General features: G+C 38.5%; 2 protein-coding genes across 2 annotated transcripts in view; both read left to right on the plus strand.

Annotated features, from left to right (window-relative positions):
* PTPRE (protein tyrosine phosphatase receptor type E) overlaps nucleotides 1–10,764 on the plus strand; it is a gene marked incomplete in the record, with an annotated part of 115,624 nt that extends 104,860 nt beyond the window's left edge. The window contains 3 exon segments of the mRNA XM_072424695.1: nucleotides 340–491; nucleotides 1,378–1,513; nucleotides 2,040–10,764. Of these exon segments, the coding sequence (XP_072280796.1) occupies nucleotides 340–491; nucleotides 1,378–1,513; nucleotides 2,040–2,114 (363 nt within the window).
* A 2,296-nt stretch (nucleotides 10,765–13,060) lies between these two features.
* MKI67 (marker of proliferation Ki-67) overlaps nucleotides 13,061–22,193 on the plus strand; it is a 22,264-nt gene continuing 13,131 nt past the window's right edge. The window contains exons 1-9 of the mRNA XM_072424840.1: nucleotides 13,061–13,349; nucleotides 16,752–16,860; nucleotides 17,112–17,193; nucleotides 18,168–18,283; nucleotides 19,053–19,116; nucleotides 19,234–19,264; nucleotides 19,354–20,187; nucleotides 21,343–21,584; nucleotides 21,672–22,188. Coding sequence (XP_072280941.1) covers nucleotides 16,769–16,860; nucleotides 17,112–17,193; nucleotides 18,168–18,283; nucleotides 19,053–19,116; nucleotides 19,234–19,264; nucleotides 19,354–20,187; nucleotides 21,343–21,584; nucleotides 21,672–22,188 — 1,978 coding nt within the window. The 5' untranslated portion in view covers nucleotides 13,061–13,349; nucleotides 16,752–16,768. The remainder of the gene's footprint in view (nucleotides 13,350–16,751; nucleotides 16,861–17,111; nucleotides 17,194–18,167; nucleotides 18,284–19,052; nucleotides 19,117–19,233; nucleotides 19,265–19,353; nucleotides 20,188–21,342; nucleotides 21,585–21,671; nucleotides 22,189–22,193) is intronic.

The raw sequence follows: 22,193 nt of genomic DNA on the forward strand, positions 1-22,193 counted from the left end.
TTACTGTACTGTGTTAGAGAAGGTGCACATTCTCTGGTGCATTGAGCTGCTATTTGAAATAAACAGTATTGTGCATGCTCTGCAGCAACAATGTGAACCTTTAAGTGAACATTCTCTACTAATTTAGTAAATCATCCTCACTTCGTAGTGAGCTAGAGGTGGTTGGTTGGAGCCGGAGGGAGGAGAGCTGGGTAACTGGTGCACTATGGTGCCTGTAAAGTTCATCTTCCTTACTATACCTGGGGTGACTCAGAGACAAAGTCTAACCATGTCCTTGGTGTTGTTGCAATATGTTTTTGTATTAATGATGTATGACTGACACAAGCCAATGTTGTACAGGAGAAGCAGTCCCGTCTGGTTCGTCAGTTTCACTTCCATGGGTGGCCAGAGATAGGAATTCCTGCAGAAGGCAAAGGAATGATCGACCTGATTGCAGCTGTGCAGAAGCAACAACAGCAGACGGGGAATCATCCCATCATTGTGCACTGCAGGTGAGATAATACCAACTTCTGCACCCTTATGTATCTTTCATACTGAGGTCTGGTGACTAGGGCTACGTACACACGTTCAATAATTGTCATTGGAAAGGATCTTTCATGATCCTTTCCAACGACAAAACAGCATACAGCGCCCTTATGCTCTATGGAGAGGGAAGGGGGAGAACAACAGATCGGCACCCCGCTGCACTCTCTCCCCTTCACTTCCATTATGAATGTACGTAGATCCGCCAGGATGAATCCATGAACGACATCGGGCGAGTGATGTACACATGCCAGATTCTTGTCCAATACTAGCCCTGAGGCAATTATAAGACAAGAAACATCTGACGTGTGTACATAGCCTAGGTCGTATGCTAGCCATATGCTGGTCAATCGGTGCTTCACCAGGTAAATGATTGATATTCCCCAGATCAGTTACCTTGTTACCACTAGGCACCTTTTGACCTTCCCTGGACTTCATTCAATAGATGCTTTGACACTGTAAAAAAAATGTATTTTCCCAGCAGTGGGAACATCTTGGGGAGAAACAGTGCCTACTAAAATGCAGATTTTATCAAGGGTGAGCAGAGAAACTGTTCTACGTGATCTTAGTATCCCTTCACAGATTCATTTTTTCTATGATATGGGGAAAATAAGTAAGTACTCACCTAATCTAGGGTAAATCTGTATCTGAAGTACATACAATACCACTTTAAGTAGTCCATAGCAGAGTTTTAGATTTTCTTTTTCTATATTTAGCCTGTTGATCTTACATAAACCCTTCCAAAGTCCAAAGGTAATATTACAGAGAAGTCTGTCTGCTCTCTCTCTCTGCCTATGTGGAAAGTTGTTGGTTTGAGGTTTGCATGCTGATAGATAATTGTATATTCCTCCTTAGCGCTGGTGCTGGCAGAACGGGAACGTTTATTGCCCTGAGCAATATCTTGGAGCGTGTGAAGGCCGAAGGATTACTAGATGTTTTCCAGACCGTGAAAAGTTTACGCATGCAAAGGCCGCACATGGTGCAAACACTGGTAAGAAAGAACAGAGAAAGGTTACATGCTGTGTCTAAGAACATGGGAACAAACTTGGTACATATTGAAAATAGAAGGACAACTCCCATAGCCACCCTTAATTTCCAAGGTTTGTCCCTGCAGAACTTTGTCCAAAAGCAGAATATTTATGGAATTTAACAACATTGATGGGTCTTTTCCTACATCTATGATAAACACTTTCTCCATGTGTTGTGTGCCCACTCCAACCCACTACGGTGGCACCCTTCATTGGAGCAATCAACTATAAACAAACAGTAGTAATGGCGGTGAGTGAGTATGCACAGTGTTTCTGCAGCTGTCCACTGTGTTCCTTTAAGCTTTCCCAAACGTTGCTTACCCTGCCAACCAAGATTTTGGCATGGTAAATCTTATTTTATCTTCAGCCAAAGCTAAACTATGCTCAAACCTAAATATATTTATATTATTATTTATTTGAGTAACTTTATGCTTTAGATGTATGGATTATGTTTCCCCTAATCTAATACATTTACATCTTTCTTCGCAGGAACAGTATGAATTTTGCTACAAAGTGGTACAAGATTTTATCGACATCTTTTCAGATTACGCCAATTTCAAATGAAGGAGCTGGTCTGGTTTCTGCACGGACCTAAGGGATATTATATAAATATATTTTATTTTTGTTTTTTTATCTGGCTTTTGGTTTTACAGCTTTTGTATTCTTCTCCGCTACCAAATAACAAACATTTTATGTTTTCTCTTTCTAAGCTCAGTATGATGTTGTATAGAGATTCCAATACAATCCTTCACCAAGTGGAGGAAATGATATATGTATATTACTGTATATATGTATTTATTTTCAATAAGGCATGTATATTACTCTGACATATTTTTCTTATTGCCAGTCTGCTTTTTATGACAAAAATAGGAGGGAAGGGGGGGGGGGGTTGTTGTTCTTGTGGCATTATGTTTTTATCTTACAGTTTTCATATTTCTCATATAAGTGGATTTAAAGATATGCTACTCATCTGCAGCTTTTTCCTGGTTGTTCTTGGTTTCAATCAAGAACAAATGTAAGTCATTCCTGGCAATGGCTTCCATGCAGCAAGTGCTTCCTTACTGTTTTGTGATTGGCTGAATCTTGCATGTGCAAGAAGGCATTTCCAACGATTTTTAATGATTCTGTAAGCATGACATTTTGCCAGGATGCCACCAGACCAGAAGGTTGCCCCAGCAAGTTCAGTTCTTTGGTTGGTCTTTCTTCATTCAATCCAAAATTTTTTTTTTTGGCATCACCAAACAGACTTTATTGGATCCTACCAGCACCAATGCAACCAATGTCAAGGCCAGCCCTTTAAAAGTTTATCAAACTTTATCGAAAGTTTAAACTGGTGTTTGAAAGCCCTAGATGATCACTCATTTGAAGGAGCCACCTTTTTCCAGATGACCTGAGCCTCATGTTACCTTTTCCTTGAAGGACCCAACCCTCCTCCCTAAAGAAACTAAACAGTAAGGAGGAATAAAGACTAATACAATTACCATTGAAGCATTTGCCAAAAGAAGATTTTCCAGGGACAAGTTTGTAGCTAGCGAAATCTATATTTGGTTGGAAAAATTCTCTTATTTATATGGATCTACATTTTTTTCCTAGAAATAGATATACCAAGGGCTAGAATTACTGAAAGGTAAAGCTTGGCAACTGTGAAGGATGGCACTGAAAGTGACACAGTCCAAGCGTCGCACAAGTTCTGTATAAATGATATTAATTTCTTACTTGCTTTAAGAGCATCCAGTTCCCATGTGGCACCAGGCCATGTCTCTTCTAGCTTACTAGTGTTACCCTGGAAAGAACAGAATTAGAAGACAGATGTGCATGGTTTGACATGTTCAGAACATTGAATAACACAGCACAAAGTGAATGCCTGTTTGAGCTTTTGGGTGTACATGTTATTTGTTTCGGTACATTGAGGTTGATGTACTAAAGGAATGTAGACACTTCACATAAATTTAAAGTGAATTCCCTGGCAAGGGATACTTTTTTTGCATGCTGAATGAGGTGATAGTTCATGTGCAAGGAAAAAACAGGATTTTTGATAGAAAGGTTGAAGTCAGCAAAGCTTCACTTCATTCACTATGTTGTGTGAAGCATCCCTTGCAAGGACCTGTATACCTTTAGTAAATCAACCCCAGTGTGTCTAATCACTATGTTTCAGTGCTGTGTGAGCAAGGTTTTGGCCCTTTTTTGCCTGAACTCTCGCATTGGGCAAGGTTAGTGTGATGGAGTTGAAAAAGTTCTATATTTATTATAAAACTACTAAGTGAGTTACATAGAGAGAAGATATATTAGGCTGCAAATTAAGTTAACGAACAGATATTACCTAGAAGATGTACATAATTGTTAATAAAGCAGATACATTTAGGATTTGAGAAAGATAGCTAAAGCTGACTGACGGACAAAAGCTTCTTTCTGTAATTTATTCAGCAGCAGAGGTTTGCTTTTTTATTTTGTTCCTTTGAGAAGCACCTGTGCAATGGATGTTACACGTGAGATGAAGAGAGGAAGATTAGTCAGTGCCATAGATAGGTATATCTCCCACTTTCAAAAATGCAATTGGGCTTCTCCTATCTGGTCATTATTAACATACCTGCACATTATTAACTTACCTGCACCACAATTCTGCCTTGTTATGGCTTCAGGATTCATAACCCCTTTCTGATATATTCATTGCCAATGACCCATACTATATTCTCCCTAGTACAAATAGAGGTCAGAGTGCATTTCTTGATGATCAAGTGTCCAACCAGGGTTCAAAAACCAACCAAGGTTCAGTGGAACTCTAGGGTTCCTCTAGATGTTGCGAGGGGTTCTTTGAGCTGTGGCTGATTAATATCCCATAACATTGTGCCTACATTGTTTTGGGGCCAACACCACTTGGCATAGCCAGCTACACGAAACCAAAGAACCTTTTTACCTGGCAGTATTCTGAACTCCTCTGTAAGGGGGATATTATTCCTACTGGCAACAAACACCCCTGCTTACTCAAGCACTAAAAAAGTTGAGAAATGTTGCTCTAATCCAGTGCACTGCTTGCTTTATTAGGTTGTGTATAACATCTTTTGTGTCACTCGTCTATCACAGCAGTTAGTGCCACCTACTAAATAGAATAATAGGCAGTATGCAGACATTATACAGCATGCATACTGAAAGGATGGTTAGTAAGTTAGTAAGCTCAGTAAGTTTACATAATTTGGGATAAAATATATATTATTAATAATTGTAATTATTATTTATACAAAGGGATTTGTCCAATTGTTTCATGTATGCTGCAGTTGTATAATGTGCAATATCCTGATATTCACTCTGCATAAAATATAACTGCCATGTGTTAATGGTTGCTATGCTGTAATCTTGTAACAATGTGCAATATTCTCTCTACATAAAATGTAACTGCCCATGTGTTAATAGAATGTCACAAGATACAGATGGCTTTGGTGATAGTGCAGGGTGTATGGGCCATGATTAACAGCAGCAGAGGACCTCAGAGGACCAGTATGCTAGCTGCAAGTTGTGCACATGAAAGCTATTTGTTCTTTTCCAGGTCTTTGACAGGTTCTCTAATAAAATATAAGATACATATGGCTTTAGAGTGAATTAAGCCTGACTTACAGCACCTGAGAACCTCTGAGGACATCAGAGGACCAGCATGCTGGTTGCAAGTTGTGCACATGGAGGCTATTTTTTCTTTACCAAATGACAGGTTCTCTAATTAAATATAAGATACAGATAGCTTTTGTGGTATTTCAGAGTGAATTGAGCCTGATTTATAGTAGATGAGGACTTCAGAGGACCAGCACTCCGGTTGCACACTGAGGTTCTTTTTATTTTTCACAATGGCTGGGTACAATGAAGTTGAGCCTGGTATGTCACAGTTATATTAAGTGGGGAAAATGTCTCTGCACCAAGTTTTTTTTATTTTAATAAAGACCCAACAGGGAATTTAGGCCAACCCTCCCTCTATTGAAAACACAAAAAATACTTTGGATGGGTTGTTTTATATAAACTACGTACCAATATGCAAAGTTTCCCAGCAAAATTAGCCATAACATATATTACTATGAAACAGCCTATGTGTGATAATTGTAATATATTGAATTTCATAATTTTATACTAAATGGTTAGTTCTTGGAGATCCATGGGTGTTATGCCAGTGTTCAGATATTATTTGACCCTAAAGTATATATTTGAAAAAAGAAACATAAATTGTATGGAAAATGTATAATATGTATTATGAAACAAAAATGTTCTAGGAAGAACTTTTACAAGCACTTAGCATTGTTGAATTATGAAATTGTATTATAAATTGTAGTTATGGGAAAAGCCATTTGTGAAGGGCAGCAACCACATGTATTATCGTTTCTGTGTTAGTCCAATACTCCATCCATTCCTAAGGGTTCTGTCTAGGATATGATAGAAGGGCCATGATTGGTTGAGGTCAGAAACTCTCCATTGGACCATGACGTCAAACCAACTGTGACCACCACCAACCATGACCATTTGTGTGCTTTTTACAGCCTTCCCTGTCATGCTTTTCTCATCCTATCTGCTGTTGAGATTCGGCTTATCAGTATTGAAACAAAAGATTATATTTTTACATAAAAAGGGCTGAAGAAAGCAGAATTTTATTTTATTGAAACATGGAGTTCTCTGCCTAAACTTTGCAATTGCTTTTATATAAAAGCATTGCTACACTGTAAGATGTTATTTCTAATAGACATCATTCACTTTGTAAGATTGTATTAGATTTATTTTTTCTGGGTTAGTATTTGCAAGAGATACACCCATCAATAACCACAATTCACCTATGTCTTCCTAATATTCATTGCTCGGTATGACAGCCTCCTTATAATCCCAAAGCCCAACAGAACTTTCAGTTAAAATCAGCTTATTATGTACCAGATGCATCAAAACTAAATTTTAGAGCTCCTTTCTGGACTGCCAATGCACTGGGGCAGCCAAAAAAGTTGCACTGTTTAAATTTTTATGCAAGCTTATGTATTACCTTTGTGTATTGGTGAGCTGCCATGTATGTTAACAGAAAGCACAGCAGGGGATGGGTGGTAATGAACCCTTAAAGTGTGCTTTCTTTACCAGGCTGTAGATAAAGAAGCCAGTCCCCTGCCAAAATGCTGTAGAATGGGGCTTTTGCTCTTGGAATTGAGGCAGTGGCCTTTCTGCAGAGGTCAGAAACAACTGTCCAATCAGCAGGTAGCAATAGCTTTTCTGATTAGTTAACTCTAGCTCTAAGCAACGGGTGTGTCAGACCTCTGAAGAGAGACCTCTTCTTCCACAGAGATCCTTCTCTACAGTCTGTATAGGTTGTAGCTTTTTTCTCCTTTTGTTTTGATGCACCTGGGATGTATTTAGCTGATATATTAGATGTTCAGTTTTATTAGATGTTCTCTTCTTAGCACAATGAGATAAAATAATGTACAGTATGACGCTATATTCTAATATTCTATATGCTGCTAAGCAGTACAGCAAAGGGAAAACAGGCAATATTTGTGACATCCTTTACAGTTCTTGTGATTAGGATTCTCCATACGGCCAACAAGCTGCTTACTTCAGTTAGCAATCACAGGTTTAAACTATGCAGATCGCACACACTGGATATATATATTAAATTTCCCTTTATTATAATTTGAAGGATATGCAAACACCAAAATGATATATTTATGGACAAGAAAATGCAAAATTTAAGATACCTTATTTCAATTTTTTTTCTTGGATGAAAATATTTTCTTACTGCATTTTGTAATTTCTCTGGGTACTAATTTATTGCATGTTATTTAGACTTGTAATATATCACTTTGTATTTTTGCCTATTATCTCATCTGTGCTTCAGTATTTGTGCAGTTTATTTTCAAAAGTGTAAATTACTGTAAAGTATTATAAAAGTTCTAAAAGTTGAAAAAAGTGATTTATGCCATTGGAGTTTTCCTTTTATTTAGACAGTACTGCTAGGGGGCGCCACTTATCCTGCACCAAGATAGAGTATGTCTGAATTTATGTCTGGACTCAATACTGTTATATATGGTGATAATAGCACATAATCCGGCAGTCTTGCAACAAGAAGTTACTTATTAGTCTTGGAAAAAGGTAATCCTGGACTAAAACAAATTAACTAGTATTTCTGCCTTAGGCCTATCCAGTCTGTATAGTCTGAAGCACTCTGGAACACTACGAAGGAGTTTATCTATTAGAAGCCCTAAGTATTATTTGGATGTAGCAAGCCAACCCCATGATTTCTCTGATAATCTAGGTATAGTAAAGCTGTCCCTTGATGGTATAAAGATGTCTCATGATGCTGTAAAGTATGCCAAAGCCCAATGTGGATCAATATTAAGAACTATTGTATTGGAGACGTCCTACTTATTCTTTCCCTCTCCATGAAAAACAACAAGCTGCTTGGCAGTATCAGCTCAGCGTTGATGTGAATGTTGTGCATTGAGACTTTTGCAGCTTGATAACTCTTCGTTTTGCCTTTATAACTGATTGGAGAAGGGAAGTTTTAGTAGATCTGGGGTAGGATATATAAATACTATCCAGTCTGACCAGAAGTCACATCAAATGGTGATTGTCTTAGAGATATAGGTACTTTTAAATCTAGTTTACCTACCTTGGCATACCATTAGCTGAAGGCTTTCCAGATAGGCTTAGGCTCATTACTCCATATCTATTTTCATACCTCCTAATTTTTAAAGACCGTGAGGAGGGAAATTTTATAGTTCAAAGTATGTAGACAAAGGACAAGCATTTCTGCTATTTTGTGGACCATAATAAATATACTAAGAACGATTAATCATTAATAATTTATCTTCAGGTTCTAAAATAACAAATATAACAATTTGGCTGGGTGAAGGTTTAGTGCAAAATAACAATTTTCTATTTAAATAATACATTTTTATAGAGATGTATATATCTGCTCAAACAACTGAAGATGAAAGAGGGACTTGGATCTAAAAGAAGGGCAGTCCCTCTGAATCGGGGACAGTTGCGAGGTATGTTATTCCACAGTTGCCAGAAAATAAAGCAACTGCCATGATTTGTTCCCCTTGCAAAGAGAAAAGTAAATACTCCTTTCTACTGCTGTCCACACCATGGGATGAAGATGAAATTGCTGCATGGTAATGAAGAGAAATTGCTAAATGTATTCCTTTGTATTGTATGTATTTTACATGGCTGTGTTGTATTGAGCAGAAGAGGCATTAGTTTAGAGTGCATAGGCCCCTTCACACATCTGTATGATCCACAATCATGGTTTCTCAATTACTCATCTCTACATCACCAATGTGTACAGAACCAAGCGCTGGAATAGAAGGTAGCAGGAGGTAACTGTGGACTGGGAGGTCAGGTCATTAGTTACAAATATTTTGGACTTGTGACCCTAAATGGAAATTCCTCACCATTCAGGTTTTTGATCAAAATAGGACCCCCAGCATGCTACAAGCTGGGCAATATATAGCTACCTGGACCCTTTTACACCTACAATCATCTATCATCTATCCGAACTGTAAATTTTACAGCACAAACTCCCCCCTTGCAGCTCTGAGATGTCCTGTTACTAATTGCCAAGAGCTGAAACGGAATCTACTGTTGGAAGATATGAAAAGGTGCGTCACAATAAATGTTTAAGGAACCCCAACCCTTCACCTTGCACACCAATGTATGAGGCACTATGGCACATCTAGCATGGGAGCCCAAAGACATCTATCTCCACATTTTAGTTGGTTCTGGCCAAAGATTCCAATTCTTCCTTAGCTTACATGGCACTCAACCGTAGTGCCATTTTCTGAATAGTCCTTAAACAGGGATTTCTCTTCATTTCAGCAGCATTCATTATCCCAGACAACAGAAGAGATGAGCATTGGTGAAAATTTATTTTTAGTTTTATTTTAGCAATGAGGTTGTCTTAAGTTTTACACAGTGCTTTGTCCATTTACTATCAATGGACCCCTAAAATACATGTCTATCATTCTGTCTATTCCAGCTCAATGCACAATATATATTTTGTATACAAAATATATATGCAGCTGCGTCTCCTACAGCAAGTCCCGTGGACTAACACTGAGGGACCACTGATAATAATGGGGCTCCAGCACATAAAAGTGTGAATCAACCCCAAAGAAGGACAATGATTAGGGATAGTTATATAGCGAAAAGCACTTTGTGCATATATATAACAGGTCCCAACAGCTCATGGGAGAGGACTCTTGTAAAAATAATGGTCCTGCATGCACTGATTTACTGTGTACATAAACTACATAGCAGCCTTCTTCTCATTGAGATGTATTTAGAGCTGATGGTAGGCCTTCTACCAAAAACCTAAAATATAAAAATCTACCATCACCTAACTTATTTATTGCCAGGTTTTAAAGTCTATCTAATGTTCTCTTTCAATGTAAAATAATGCACTCTAAATTATCTTTAGAATCATAGTAAGCACAAGATTTCCTTTGAAGGCACCCCACCAAAATTGATGTCCATTATTGATGAGTCATGAATTACCTCCTCTAATCTGCACAGAGGTTCCACTTGCACCGCTGGATTTTCTATTTTTCATTATGAAGAATACAGCAGGAGTGAGATTTCTATGTGTAGTTCCGGAATAGTCACTTCAATATCCCTTTTGTGTGGTGCTGACCTTAAAAAAAAGACTTTTATGTTTTTGTGAAAAAAAATAGGTCAACCTACTGTAAAATACTTTTATCTTAAAAACTTTGCATGGGATTGCAATAATTCCATTGTGTGATTAGAAAGTATACGTTCTGATCTGTTTGCTATTTTTTGGTCACTAAGTGACTAACGTCTCAGTATCTTTCTGTTAAATACTAAAGGATGCACATTGCAGCGACCCATGTTCAGACATTTCATGTGTGTTTCCTGCATTGTGTGTCATGTCAGGCTGTAACACGCCTTGGGAGGTCATGTACATGACATGCTTGTCCCACGTTTTCTAATCTTTTAAAGCCAGCCCAGGTCATCTATTGTAAATGTTCCGACATTTGTGTAACTGCCAAGCATGTGGTTTCTAGGCATTTTTATTTTTAATATTATGTATTATAGTTTTACCTTGCATCTTGTTTTATTTTTTGCCTTTTACATTTGTAACCTTTGACCTTGCTGTGATCATAATGTGATTTTATTGCTGGTGGATGTGACCAGATTTCTTGTATATGAAAGAAAATGAAGGCTCCAATGCATTTTTAAACTAGTTATTATTTGTGTGCTCTTTATTCGCTTTGGGTAATATTTTTTAAAGATAATGAAACTGAATACAAACACTCAGCACATTTTTATACAATATAGTTTCCGTTCCATATATACACAAAAAAAGCATTTTCAAAAAATATTGCAAGGGGCTAAAAGGCTAAAGTTGGCAATACACATGGCAATTCAGATCAACACCCACCATAAACTGCACATACAACTACAAATAATTTGTTTATTCATGGAACAGACATGGGGATAAATAAGATGTGCCATGCAAAGTGCACTAAGGTGCCACATAGACTGATGAGCATGGTAAAGGGGGTTGTAAAGTTTCTTGCTTACCGATCATTTTTCTGACATTGGGTCACATGACATTGAAGCAGCAAAGAAAGTTGATGCTTAGGACCTCACCAAACCATACACACTGATTGCAGGTCTAAATGGAGATCCAGTTTGTTATTTAATGCTCATGATATTTCCCTGATTGTTTCTGAACGCTAAAGCATCTCCTTTAAGAACCACCAGCCTACCATAACTTAATAGTATTTACTCCATTGGACCACCTTCCCCTTCTCCTGCAAGAAATCAATTGTGTGTTTGATGGTTCACCAGGATTTGGTAACAATGAAGATAAAACTTGGCAATCAACTGAACACTTCAATAGAGTTTACTGAAAAATAAACTGGTAACTTAATACAGCTGGATTTCCAAGTGCTGATTACCAAAAGGTGCTATTGCTCTCCTCAATGACCTACTAATGACTTCCTCACTCATACCCTAGTCACCCTCATGGCTCCAAAACTTTCTAGAGCTGCTCCGACTCTCTGGAATGGTCTTCCTCGTCCTATTCAGCTTTTCCTACTTTCTGCAAATTTAAAAGAGCACTCAAAACCCATCTTTTCAAACCCGCCTACCCGTCGTCTTCTGTTTCCTAAAACCCTCCCTACTTCCCACTACTCCATATCCCCCCTCCTATGATACTTCCCCCAACTCCTGGGTTGTAAGCTCTTTGGGGCAGAGTCCTCTCCTCCCCCTGTGTCACTGTCTGTATCTGTCTGTCATTTGCAACCCCTTTTTAATGCACAGCACTGTGTAAAATGCTGGTGCTATAGAAATACTGTTTAATAATAATAAATTGCTTGCTCCACATGACAGAATAGATTTGGGAGTATAAAAAGGAAAGTATGTGGCAGGTAGGAATAAAAAGAAACTCTTAGTTTGTCTTACTTGAATAATTTAAATGTCATATGGGGGCTGGCATCATAGACCTAGTACCTTGGTCTGATGAATCTCTGCCTTCTGTACTTTCTGAATCACTGACCTGGAAAGACAATGGAGATCAGGGAACACAGGGAAAAGTCTGACATCCTCTGTGTGGATAGTTCTTTCAAGACAAGGACATATTAAAGGTCAGCGTGATGGGTAGACACAGAGAATTTTCAGAAATGAAGGATGCTGTCAGTGTCAACATAGTACAATTCTAAATTCCCAACTGTCCCTCATTGGGAAGAACAGTCTCTCTTTTAAAACAAACTTTCCTTTTCTTCCTCAGTTGTCTCTCCTTTTAGTCTAATATAAAGACCACTATAAAAATGTATTGTTTACCTAGCAAAAGCAAAAAGATGCTCACTCCATAGCACCCATTATTGACTTAGCAATATTACTGTGTAATTGTTTAAATAATAAATGGAAATCTTCATTCTTGCCTCCACCCAGGATACTTTGGTGAAACTACATTATCTGCCTTTCCCGGCATCCAAAAGCAGTGCAGCTATATGTGTCTCTGATAATGTTAACACTTACTGATGGTACACTGATAAATTTTAAACATTACTATATTGTACAGTATTGAGAAGGTTTTTGGTTAAACATGCACAATATATGGCAACAATTTAATTTAGACAACTGTGCCATTTAAAAAGAAGCCATCCTAGAGCCCCACACTTTGCTTAGGAATAGATAGCGGCCTCAGTTTGCTGCAGGCAGGGGAAAGCATTTCCTTGGGGTTGTTCAGACAGACAATACAACAAGCAGTTTCACCACTTAGAAAATAGAATGGAATTGCCAAGCTCTTACAACTTTGTGATAAACAAAGGGGGTTAAAAGTCTTTGTTTTTGCAGGCATTTAGCATACGCTGCAGTTGCGTTGAGGTTTTAGGCAATACTGAGTCACTAAGCGACCTGCTATGTAAAAACACATGACATGTTTCTGCTTCCTATACCCCTCCACTTCCTTTGCAGCACAACTGCGCCACTACAAAAATGCTCCTGTAAAGGTTTTCATGCATTTGCTAAAAGTTAGAACATGCTTGCTACTGTTTCCAGGTACCTAGCAGTATATATTGGATATTGGTATCACAATGGCACCATCCATGTAAATAAGACTTTAGTTTCCTTCTCCCCAGTAATTATAACAGTGTAACATTGTCACAGACTTTGAAGACATGTGTTACCACAGCCAAGACCTGCACAGGAACAAAGGCTTTCAGGATTATACTATTCCAGCACCTTGGGCTAGGACGTGGATGGTGATCATGGATAATGCCTGGGAAAAGATGGCTCCTGGAGAGAAAAGCAGATAAAGAGGTAATACTGTACATACCTGGAAGTGTTACACATTGCTTAGCCTACATACACATACATATAAAATAATATATCTGAAGCTAGGTTTTACTTAAGGACCCTACAAGTTGGTGGGCTTAGAAGTCAGACCATGGTTGATCTGTAATTTTGTGCATTAACATGCATGCCTTGTTTATCTGAGTATTACATGCTACGTATGGACTGTTACAGCTAAAAGACAATAACAAAATTTCATTATAAATATTACCATAAAACATTAAATCATAAATCCAAAAGCCAACTAAATGAGATTTCTGCTCTCATTTCTGTGCAATGGAACATGGAATTGAGGTTCAGTAACTGACAATGTTACTCTCATGCCATTTGACCCCTCAGTTATATTTGGCTCTCTTCACTTTCTCTTCTGCTGCTTACGACAAAGACAATAAAAAAAAAATAGTGAAATTTCGGACCTATTTATAAAGCAGTAAGTAACTTCTATCGGTCACACATCTGATATCTATAAAACATGGTGTGTTTTATACTGGATTCCTTCAAGTATAACTTCATGTTGTCATAGGACTCCTTTAGGATAACGGAATGGGCGATCGGTAAACTTGGTTGGAATTACCATTATGCAGTAGGACTGCTTTCACGCTTCTTTTAGAGGAATAAATGAAGATACACCATTCAGATGGAACGTGCTCTTGTGACAAACTGTAGCACATTTATATCATGACCGTAGCACAGTGAGCCATCATTAGTGAAGAACGTTGTCAAGTTATGATTTTGTTTTCTGTAGTGAGTTACAGTTACACCCTTTGCAAGTAGATCTGTGCCTGTATGAGGGGGTGCCCGTGCTCCTGTTAGATCTGTGCCTGTATGAGGGGGTGCCCGTGCTCCTGTTAGATCTGTGCCTGTATCAGGGGTTGCCCGTGCTTCTCTTAGGTCTGTTCCTATATGAGGGCACCATCAGAATTTGTGGCACATATGCTCCATATGGTAAGATGACATAGGAGTTCCTTGTTTAAAGTATTGCTGGGTATAGATGGGTTTCCTTCACATGCATTGGCAGGTGGTTGGCAAGTGCATGCCAAACGCTTCTCTGACTTTCATGGTTCGTGCAGCTAAAGTTTAAGGTGACAATTAGAGTTTGGTGCTCAGGTCAGTGATCTCCAGATGAAAGCATGCCGGATCACATTTGTAACTGGCTCACCATTTCATTTGTTATGCCAAACATTTGGCATTGTCCAAGCTTTGCTTGGTTTCATATTGGGTGTGATAGGTAATTCTTTTGTTAGCAGTTCCTCTAGGTGAACTCACAACAGTCTGGAGGTCCTGCCAGGGCTAGTGATGATGGTAGATGGGTAATCCTTGGTGGGTGTCATCCGATAATTAGTAATCAGGGCTGATATAATATATAACTAGCTGCAGCATTTTTCTTCAGATTTGTTTTATCAGCTTTTGAGGAAATAGAAGTTTCGAGAACAGAATCCTTTCATTTTTGAACTCAAACTGGGCTCTATGGATTCTGAATTCTGCATCTTCAACACCATGGACAGCGAGGACATAAATTCTCAGCAAACGCTGAATAAGCTGTCCAGTTGCTGAATAGCTGGCAGATCTTTCCTATGTTTAAAATAGGGACATGAGGGTTACTCTTTCTCTTGTGTTACTGTATTTGACAGCTTTTCTTTGTGTTCCCCCAGATAAGAATATACACAATCAGCACTTGTGAGCTGGATAGATCATTATTATTGGCATGCGTTCATTGCCATGTGCTCAGCCTGCAAGAGAACTTTGTCACAGCTTTGCATTGCAATGATGAACTTGTAATGTTTGGCACTATTTATTTTCCTTAACTTTTAACAAAACCTTTAAAATATAATGTGCATTGCACTAAAGTCACTGAATAAACTTATGATACATTTAGAAGCTGGAACCTGACTGTTCTGCAGGGCAGCTGTACAAACCTAAAATATAATATATTTATATAACACTAATCTAACATGTAGCAAAGAGCACAATAAAGTTCATACAGTTCAAAAATGTTATAATGGCGTGTAGTTGTTTCCTTTAAGCCCCCATTTACTCCTTGGTGTCCTCCGCTTTTCCTCTAGCCACCTCTGATTTAATTACCTAGCAAAATGCAATAACATAAAAATAGTTGGATAACTCACACAGAAAGGTGCAAACACAGGCTTTTGTTTGACAGGTCAAAATGTCTCAACCTGAACTATTTAATAAATATAAAGATGTGCCCACATTTCTGTTAAACTATACATCTGTTATTTAATGTATACGTTATATACATATAATGTATACCAGTGTTTCTCAACCTTGTTAAGATGAAGCAATCCCCTGAAATAACATTTACATCTTCAGATAACCCTTCTATAAAATATCCACAGTACATGTGGTGCATAGTGGGAAGAATTCTTCTTACATTGCTGGCCAATGGGGGTAATGTCATCCTTACAGATAGCCAAAAAGGTCATTGTTGTCACTTAAACTGACGTAAGGCTGCGTACACACGTGCAATAATTGTTGGAAATGAATGACTATCGATCGTCCGATAATCGCTAACAAAAAAGTGAGCAATGATGCTGATAAGAGGGATGCCGCTGCCCCCCCAGAGGGTCTCATTGGGCAGCGATTGTTCGCTATCTATTTCATGTACAGTTGTTTAGTTATCGTGAATGTTTCTGTGATACACTTTCTTGTGTACACATAATTCCCTGCATCGTTGAAATCATTGTATCTAGTGTGTGGATATTACTGGTAGATTATGTAATCGTTGGTTCGTTAGTCGTTCGTTTTCAAACCACAATTATTGCACGTGTGTACCTAGCCTAAGAATTACAAATTGCGCAAGGAACCCCTAGAACCTCTGGGAGCATTTCTAAGGTACACAGAACTCTGAGAAACATTGATATATACTTTGGCCAGGTATGGTAGACCTAACTGCATAAATATAGAACTACCTGGATTGGCTATTGGACAACAGAATTGCCAGTAAACTGTTTTCCGGCTTACTTAATAAGCCGGAAAACAGTTATATTAATAATTAATAATAAGTAATATTATACATTTTCCTATGACAACTAGTGGACTTTTTTTTAGAACTTTTCCCGTTAAACATTTGTTTTTGTTTTTTTGTAGAATCCTATTTATCAGTTCTCATAGCTCTTTCTGTTGCATTGAAGATACAAAACATTTTGTTGAACAGCTGTAATTGTAATGGGGTATACAATACCAATAAAATGTTTTGTCCCTGGATCACCTTGTACCACACACACATTCTGGCCTGGCGCCATAGGTTATTTGTTGCCCCTGATAATTTGGTAATTGTTTATTAATAGAAGTGATGTTATGATTACATTGACAAGAGAATCATTTTTTTTTTGTTTGTTTGTTTTGTTTCAGGTAAGAATATTTTAAAAATGCCTTGCCATGGTAAAATAATCGTGATAAAAAGAAGTGGTGTCGATGGAACACATTTTCCTCTGACGGCAAAAACGTGCTTGTTTGGAAGGTATGAACATTTACATTGTTTCTTAGGCTTTTACTGTATAACAATTGTATACAACAACACTGAGACTCCTTTATCCCGTCTCTGCTATTTCTCATACCAAGGCTGTGTTGTGTACATATTAATGATCAAATGTAATTTGCTGTGGATTATTTTTATATTAATGGTAATATAAGTGACCTCCACTGAAGACGCACTTTAATGTTGCTGAAATAAAGAAGTATAAAGCATTAAGTGTTTTTTTTTTTCCACAGAAAGACAGAATGTGACATCCGCATTCAGCTGCCACACGTCTCCAAAGAACATTGTAAAGTTGACGTCAGGGAAAATGGAGAGGTATGGGTTACATCCTGAATAAATGTAAATTATTTTATGTTTGGGGTTTTATCTGTTTTGTTTAATATAGTTTGCATATAAAAAAAAAAACAAGCTTGAGGGGGGTTGAGTGGTATTATCCACCAGTTTCAAGTTGCAACTTGCTAGGCACACACACATTTAGTTTCTTTCTACACGCAGGCTTCTAAGTGCAGCAATTAATTTTCCAATGTTTACTTTCGCCATCGACATCATTTTATGAGCTAGCCTGCACCTACTCTTTCACCTGCCACCTACACCAACTTTTAAAAAAAACTTTAATCGCTACAGACACCCAAAACCCCAGCATTTTACTTTACCCCTGTTGTCCATCACACCGCTCGATAGGAAGGCATATCAAGAGCTGTTGGGATGTGCTGATGATGCCTGATATAGGGACCGGCAGCATACACCTACAAATCCTACCTAAATCCTAAAACTGTTTACATTTGTGTCTTTGTGTTATTTCTTGAGGAAAACGTGCTTCCAGAGCCAAGAGTTAAACTTGTACTTTTGGCGTACTAGTTCTTTATATTTTGTGGCACTTGTCCAAAGCCATCGGGACCAAAACTTTGTGGAGTTTTAAAGCTAGATGCTAAAATTGAAACTCCATGATTAGCCGTAAGACTATTACTGTTGTATTATACATTGGCCCAGCAAACTATTGCCAAGTCAGTAGTGTAAAGGCGGCCATATAATGCAGACGTTCGTCCCCTCAACTGGTTTAAATGAAGGTTTGTCCAGACAAGGTTGTCCTATAATGTGGCTGTGTATATCTAAATACAATTAACTTTGTATAATGATGAGCTCTGCTAATATGCAAATCTGCTCTAAGCTAGGTTTGTTGTCTTTCATCATGGCATGCATTGTTGTCTATTCAAGCACGGCAGCATTACCAGCATCTACTATATTGTCATATATTTCTGGTTTGCTCATATTTGTTTTTACTTGTTTAGGTCTTTGTCACCAATTTAAGTTCTGTGAACCCAACTCAGTTGAATGGAAATGCTGTTAAACAGCCAATGCGAATAAAACATGGAGATATAATCACCATCATAGATCGCTCTTTTAGGTAAGTTTATTTTCTTGCAATATCGTGGTGAAAAAGCATGTTTCTAGTTTTCCTTGGGATCTGTTTTTGCATTTTTTTATTGCAGGATATTTATATTTGGCGGTTTTAGCAAATATGTAAAGTATCTTTTAGAGGGATTAAAATGTGCCAAATAACCTAACGGCAAGTTTTTGGATTGTGGGAGGAAACCGGAGTACCTGGAGGAAACCCACACAGACATGGGTAGAACCTGCAAACTCCATGCAGATAATGTCCTGTCTGAGATTCAAGCCTGGGACCTAGCGCTGCAAAGACCAGAGTGCTAACCACTGAGCCACTGTGCTGCCATGTTGTCTGTGCCTATGACTATACCAGTATTTCTCAAACAGGGTTCTTCCGGTGGTTGCTAGAGGTTTCTTGAGTAATGAGCAGTTTGTGCATATTAAGTCAGTTACCACTGACACACATGTACTTTTTGGCTATTTATAATGGTGGCAGCCTTCCTAATGGCCAGCAGTATAATTGGCATTGTTTCTACTGGTCCCCGTGTTAATGTACCTTGATCTGTAAATATAGTGACTATAGCAGGAGTTCTCTAAAGACCTGAAATGTATTTCAAAGGTTCTCTCATGTTAATAATAAAAAAAAAAAAAAAAAAATTGAGAAAAACACTGGACTTTACTGTCCTCCTTAGTTCCCTACCCTTTACGCCAGTATTGAAGGCAGGCTATAATGTATGTACCATAAATAAGGCCCAAAGGTCAAAAAGGTTGTAATTTTATTTTTTCAGATTTGAGAATCCCCAATCACAAGGAAGGCGACGATCGGCAGGGCTTGATTCTGAAAATTTTAAGGTAATTTCTTCCTTCTCCTTTCTCTCTTCATTCCCTCCCCTAGTGTGTGTGTGTGTGTGTGTGTGTGTGTGTGTCGCTGTGATATTTTAATTCTCTTCTCTCCTTTTTTTCATTCAGTTATTTGCCAGTAACCAATCCGATGACACAAGTAAGTTTTTAGTTTATTTTATTGTAAATCTAAAAATTAGGATGAGTTAGAGTACTAAACTCTTTAATAATATCCATGTGTTTCCACAGATGAAACAGTGCGAATAGAAAGTATAACCACCAGTAAAACGCAGAGAAAATCCGAAGGAAATGTTACCAGGACAACTCATACGCGTCGATCACTGCAGACCTCATCTGAGGCAAAGAAGGACCAGTCTCCTTTCGGTGACCTCTACGAAATGTTTAAAAGTAAAGTTGAGTCTAGTAAAAAAGAAAATGGTCAGACGCCAGTAAAAGAAAGCAGGAGCTCTCCAAAAAATGTGCCCCTAAAGAGGAATTTCCAATCTGAAATGGTTTCCCAGTCTCCTGCTACATCCAGGCGAGACTCCAGAAGAAGTCAGTCCAGTGATAGTGCAAACGTTCAAAGCAAAGAGACAAAGGTAGAACCCAGATCAGTTTCTGCTGACCGTGTCCGAGAACAGTCAAAAAGCCCATCAAGAGGGCCCAGAAACTCATTAACCAAACAGAAGCAAGGCAGTTCCCTAAATAGTCCTGTCGTTTCAAATACACCTGCGCTGGCTAGCTCAGCCCATGAAGAGGCTTCCCAGAACCATGTCCAGACTCCACGGAGAAGGTCTGGCAAACAAGGATCTGGTTCCCAAGAGCAAGAGGCTTCAGTTCAGAAACAATCTCCCAGAAGATCTCGAAGTGCTGAGGAAACACAAGCAGATAGTATTGTGACCTCACCATCCAGTTCTAGCCAACGCAGAAGCAAGGGCCAATCTGTTCCTCAGCCGGCTGGTATAGAAAACCAAGAAAATTCCCCACTGCCAGTTCAGTCCCCTAGGAGTAGACGAAGTGCATCTAAAGAGACCCCAACCAAGCCTGTTGAAACAGAAGAAAAAGTCAATCAAGATGTTCAAGGTAAAGTATTTATTGTGCCATTTTCAGCATTATCGATAGTCTTCTCTTGGAGATTCTTTGGCCATCTTGATTGGCCGAGATGATGTAAATCCTGCACAAGCAAGCAGGAGTTAATTTGTAAGGCAAGCCGACATTGCTGCATATTGACTAATACCCGGAGCTATCAGGCAGAAGGGTTTATTGCAGAGGGGGCATCGCCAGTCCTTTTCTGCCATAATGACCGGCCTGATTGTGAAGTTTTAAAAGTAGAAACTTCATTCTGATGTAAGGACCTTGCAGATCTAGAATGGTTGATTTAAAGTTCTTCAGTCAGCAAAATTACCATGAAAGCAGATTTATGTTGGCTTGTTTTACCAGTTTTTAGGCCTTTTGTGTTTACCACCCAGACATATTGAACCTACACATAGCCAATCAATCTACATTTTTTCCAAGGTGGTCAGCAGATTTGTGACATTTTGCCCTTATGATAGATGTATTATGTACCATTTTAATAATTATGCTAGTGTTTGCCAGTTGCCTTGTGATAGATTAACCCTCCTGCCGTTCTAATTATGCCTGTATTTTTGTCAAAAGCGGTACATTGTTTTGTGTGGAAATTTGTAATTGCCTGTAATTCTTAGGAATATCTTCCGGGTATTATAAAGTTTGAAACACAAATTATAATAAATATTTATAAATAACATGAACTTTTTAAAAAAAAAATCAAATTTGTCCAAACAAGGGTGCAATAATAGAATAAACTTTTGGATTTATTTGAATCTTTTATAACTTTTTTTAATGTGATTAATGTTTTAAAAGCAGATTACAACGTAATCTGCTCTTAAATTTCCCACCAAGCCTTGTCTCCCCGGCATTCCGGCGCTTCACGCCTCGCATCGATCACACCGAGGATGTAATGCAGAAGTCAGCCGGGGATCACTGAAGATGCCGCTGGATTGAGGGGATCAGGTGGGATTTTGTTTCCTACCCCGAGTGTGGCTCAGGGTTAACGCTTTTGGTATGTAAAATTCACCCTGAGCCACATTTGGGAATACCGTGAAGGCGATAAGCGATTGTATCTCAAGTTTTTACACAGTTTGAATACAGACTTCACAGTTCTATATAGAATCTTACTTTGTAAATGGCTTTTAAATGTTATTGTTTCTTATTTTCAAGGACTTGGAAAAAGAAAGTCTCCTAAAAAACGACGAAGTGATGAGGCTAGCCTGAATGAACCACCTTTTAAAAGGAAGAGAGTCTCTTTTGGTGGACATCTGAGCCCAGAACTTTTTGACAAGAGGCTTCCTCCAAATTCTCCCCTTAAGAAGGGAGCAACTCCTGCAAGACGGAGCTTATCGCTCAACTCCCCACGTGTCCTTATTAGGAAGAGTTTTGGTTTAAAACAGACTATGATTAAGGTAAAGATGAAGGTACAACTATACAAGTGTTTAAAATTTTAGTGCCTATGTTTTGGGTTTGATGACAACTTTTTCCTCCCTTCATAGGAAGTTTTTGAGCTACCAACTTCTCAACTTGTAAGCTCTCCATTAGTTACACCCAGAAGAATTTCAGCCTTTGAAGCAGCAAAGAGTTATTTGGCTGAGGAATCATCTCCAAAAAGGAGATCTTCAACTGTGAACAAGAAATCACCAAGTAAATCTCCACTCCCTGTTGCTATAACACCTGTGAAACAATCGCCTAGGAGATCGCCAGCCAAGACTCTGTCCACTAGGTCACCAGTCATTTCATCATCGAAGACTCCAGTAAAATCTGAGTTGGAGACTCCAGCTAAAAAGTCCCCAGTCTCAAAATCACCAGTTTCAGATAACATCTTGCCTTTTACTCCTGCTGGGAAACCTTCAGTTGCTACATCCACAACACCAGCTAAGAGATCTCCCTCTACCAGATCTCCTAGATCTCCTGCTAAATTGTCCACCCCAGGCAAGAGGTCACCAGGAAGACCTCCAGGTAAGCAGTCACCTGCTAAATTGTCCACCCCAGGCAAGAGGTCACCAGGAAGACCTCCA

The sequence above is a fragment of the Pyxicephalus adspersus genome, chromosome 10 (assembly GCF_032062135.1).
Source record: "Pyxicephalus adspersus chromosome 10, UCB_Pads_2.0, whole genome shotgun sequence".
NCBI lineage: Eukaryota > Metazoa > Chordata > Amphibia > Anura > Pyxicephalidae > Pyxicephalus > Pyxicephalus adspersus.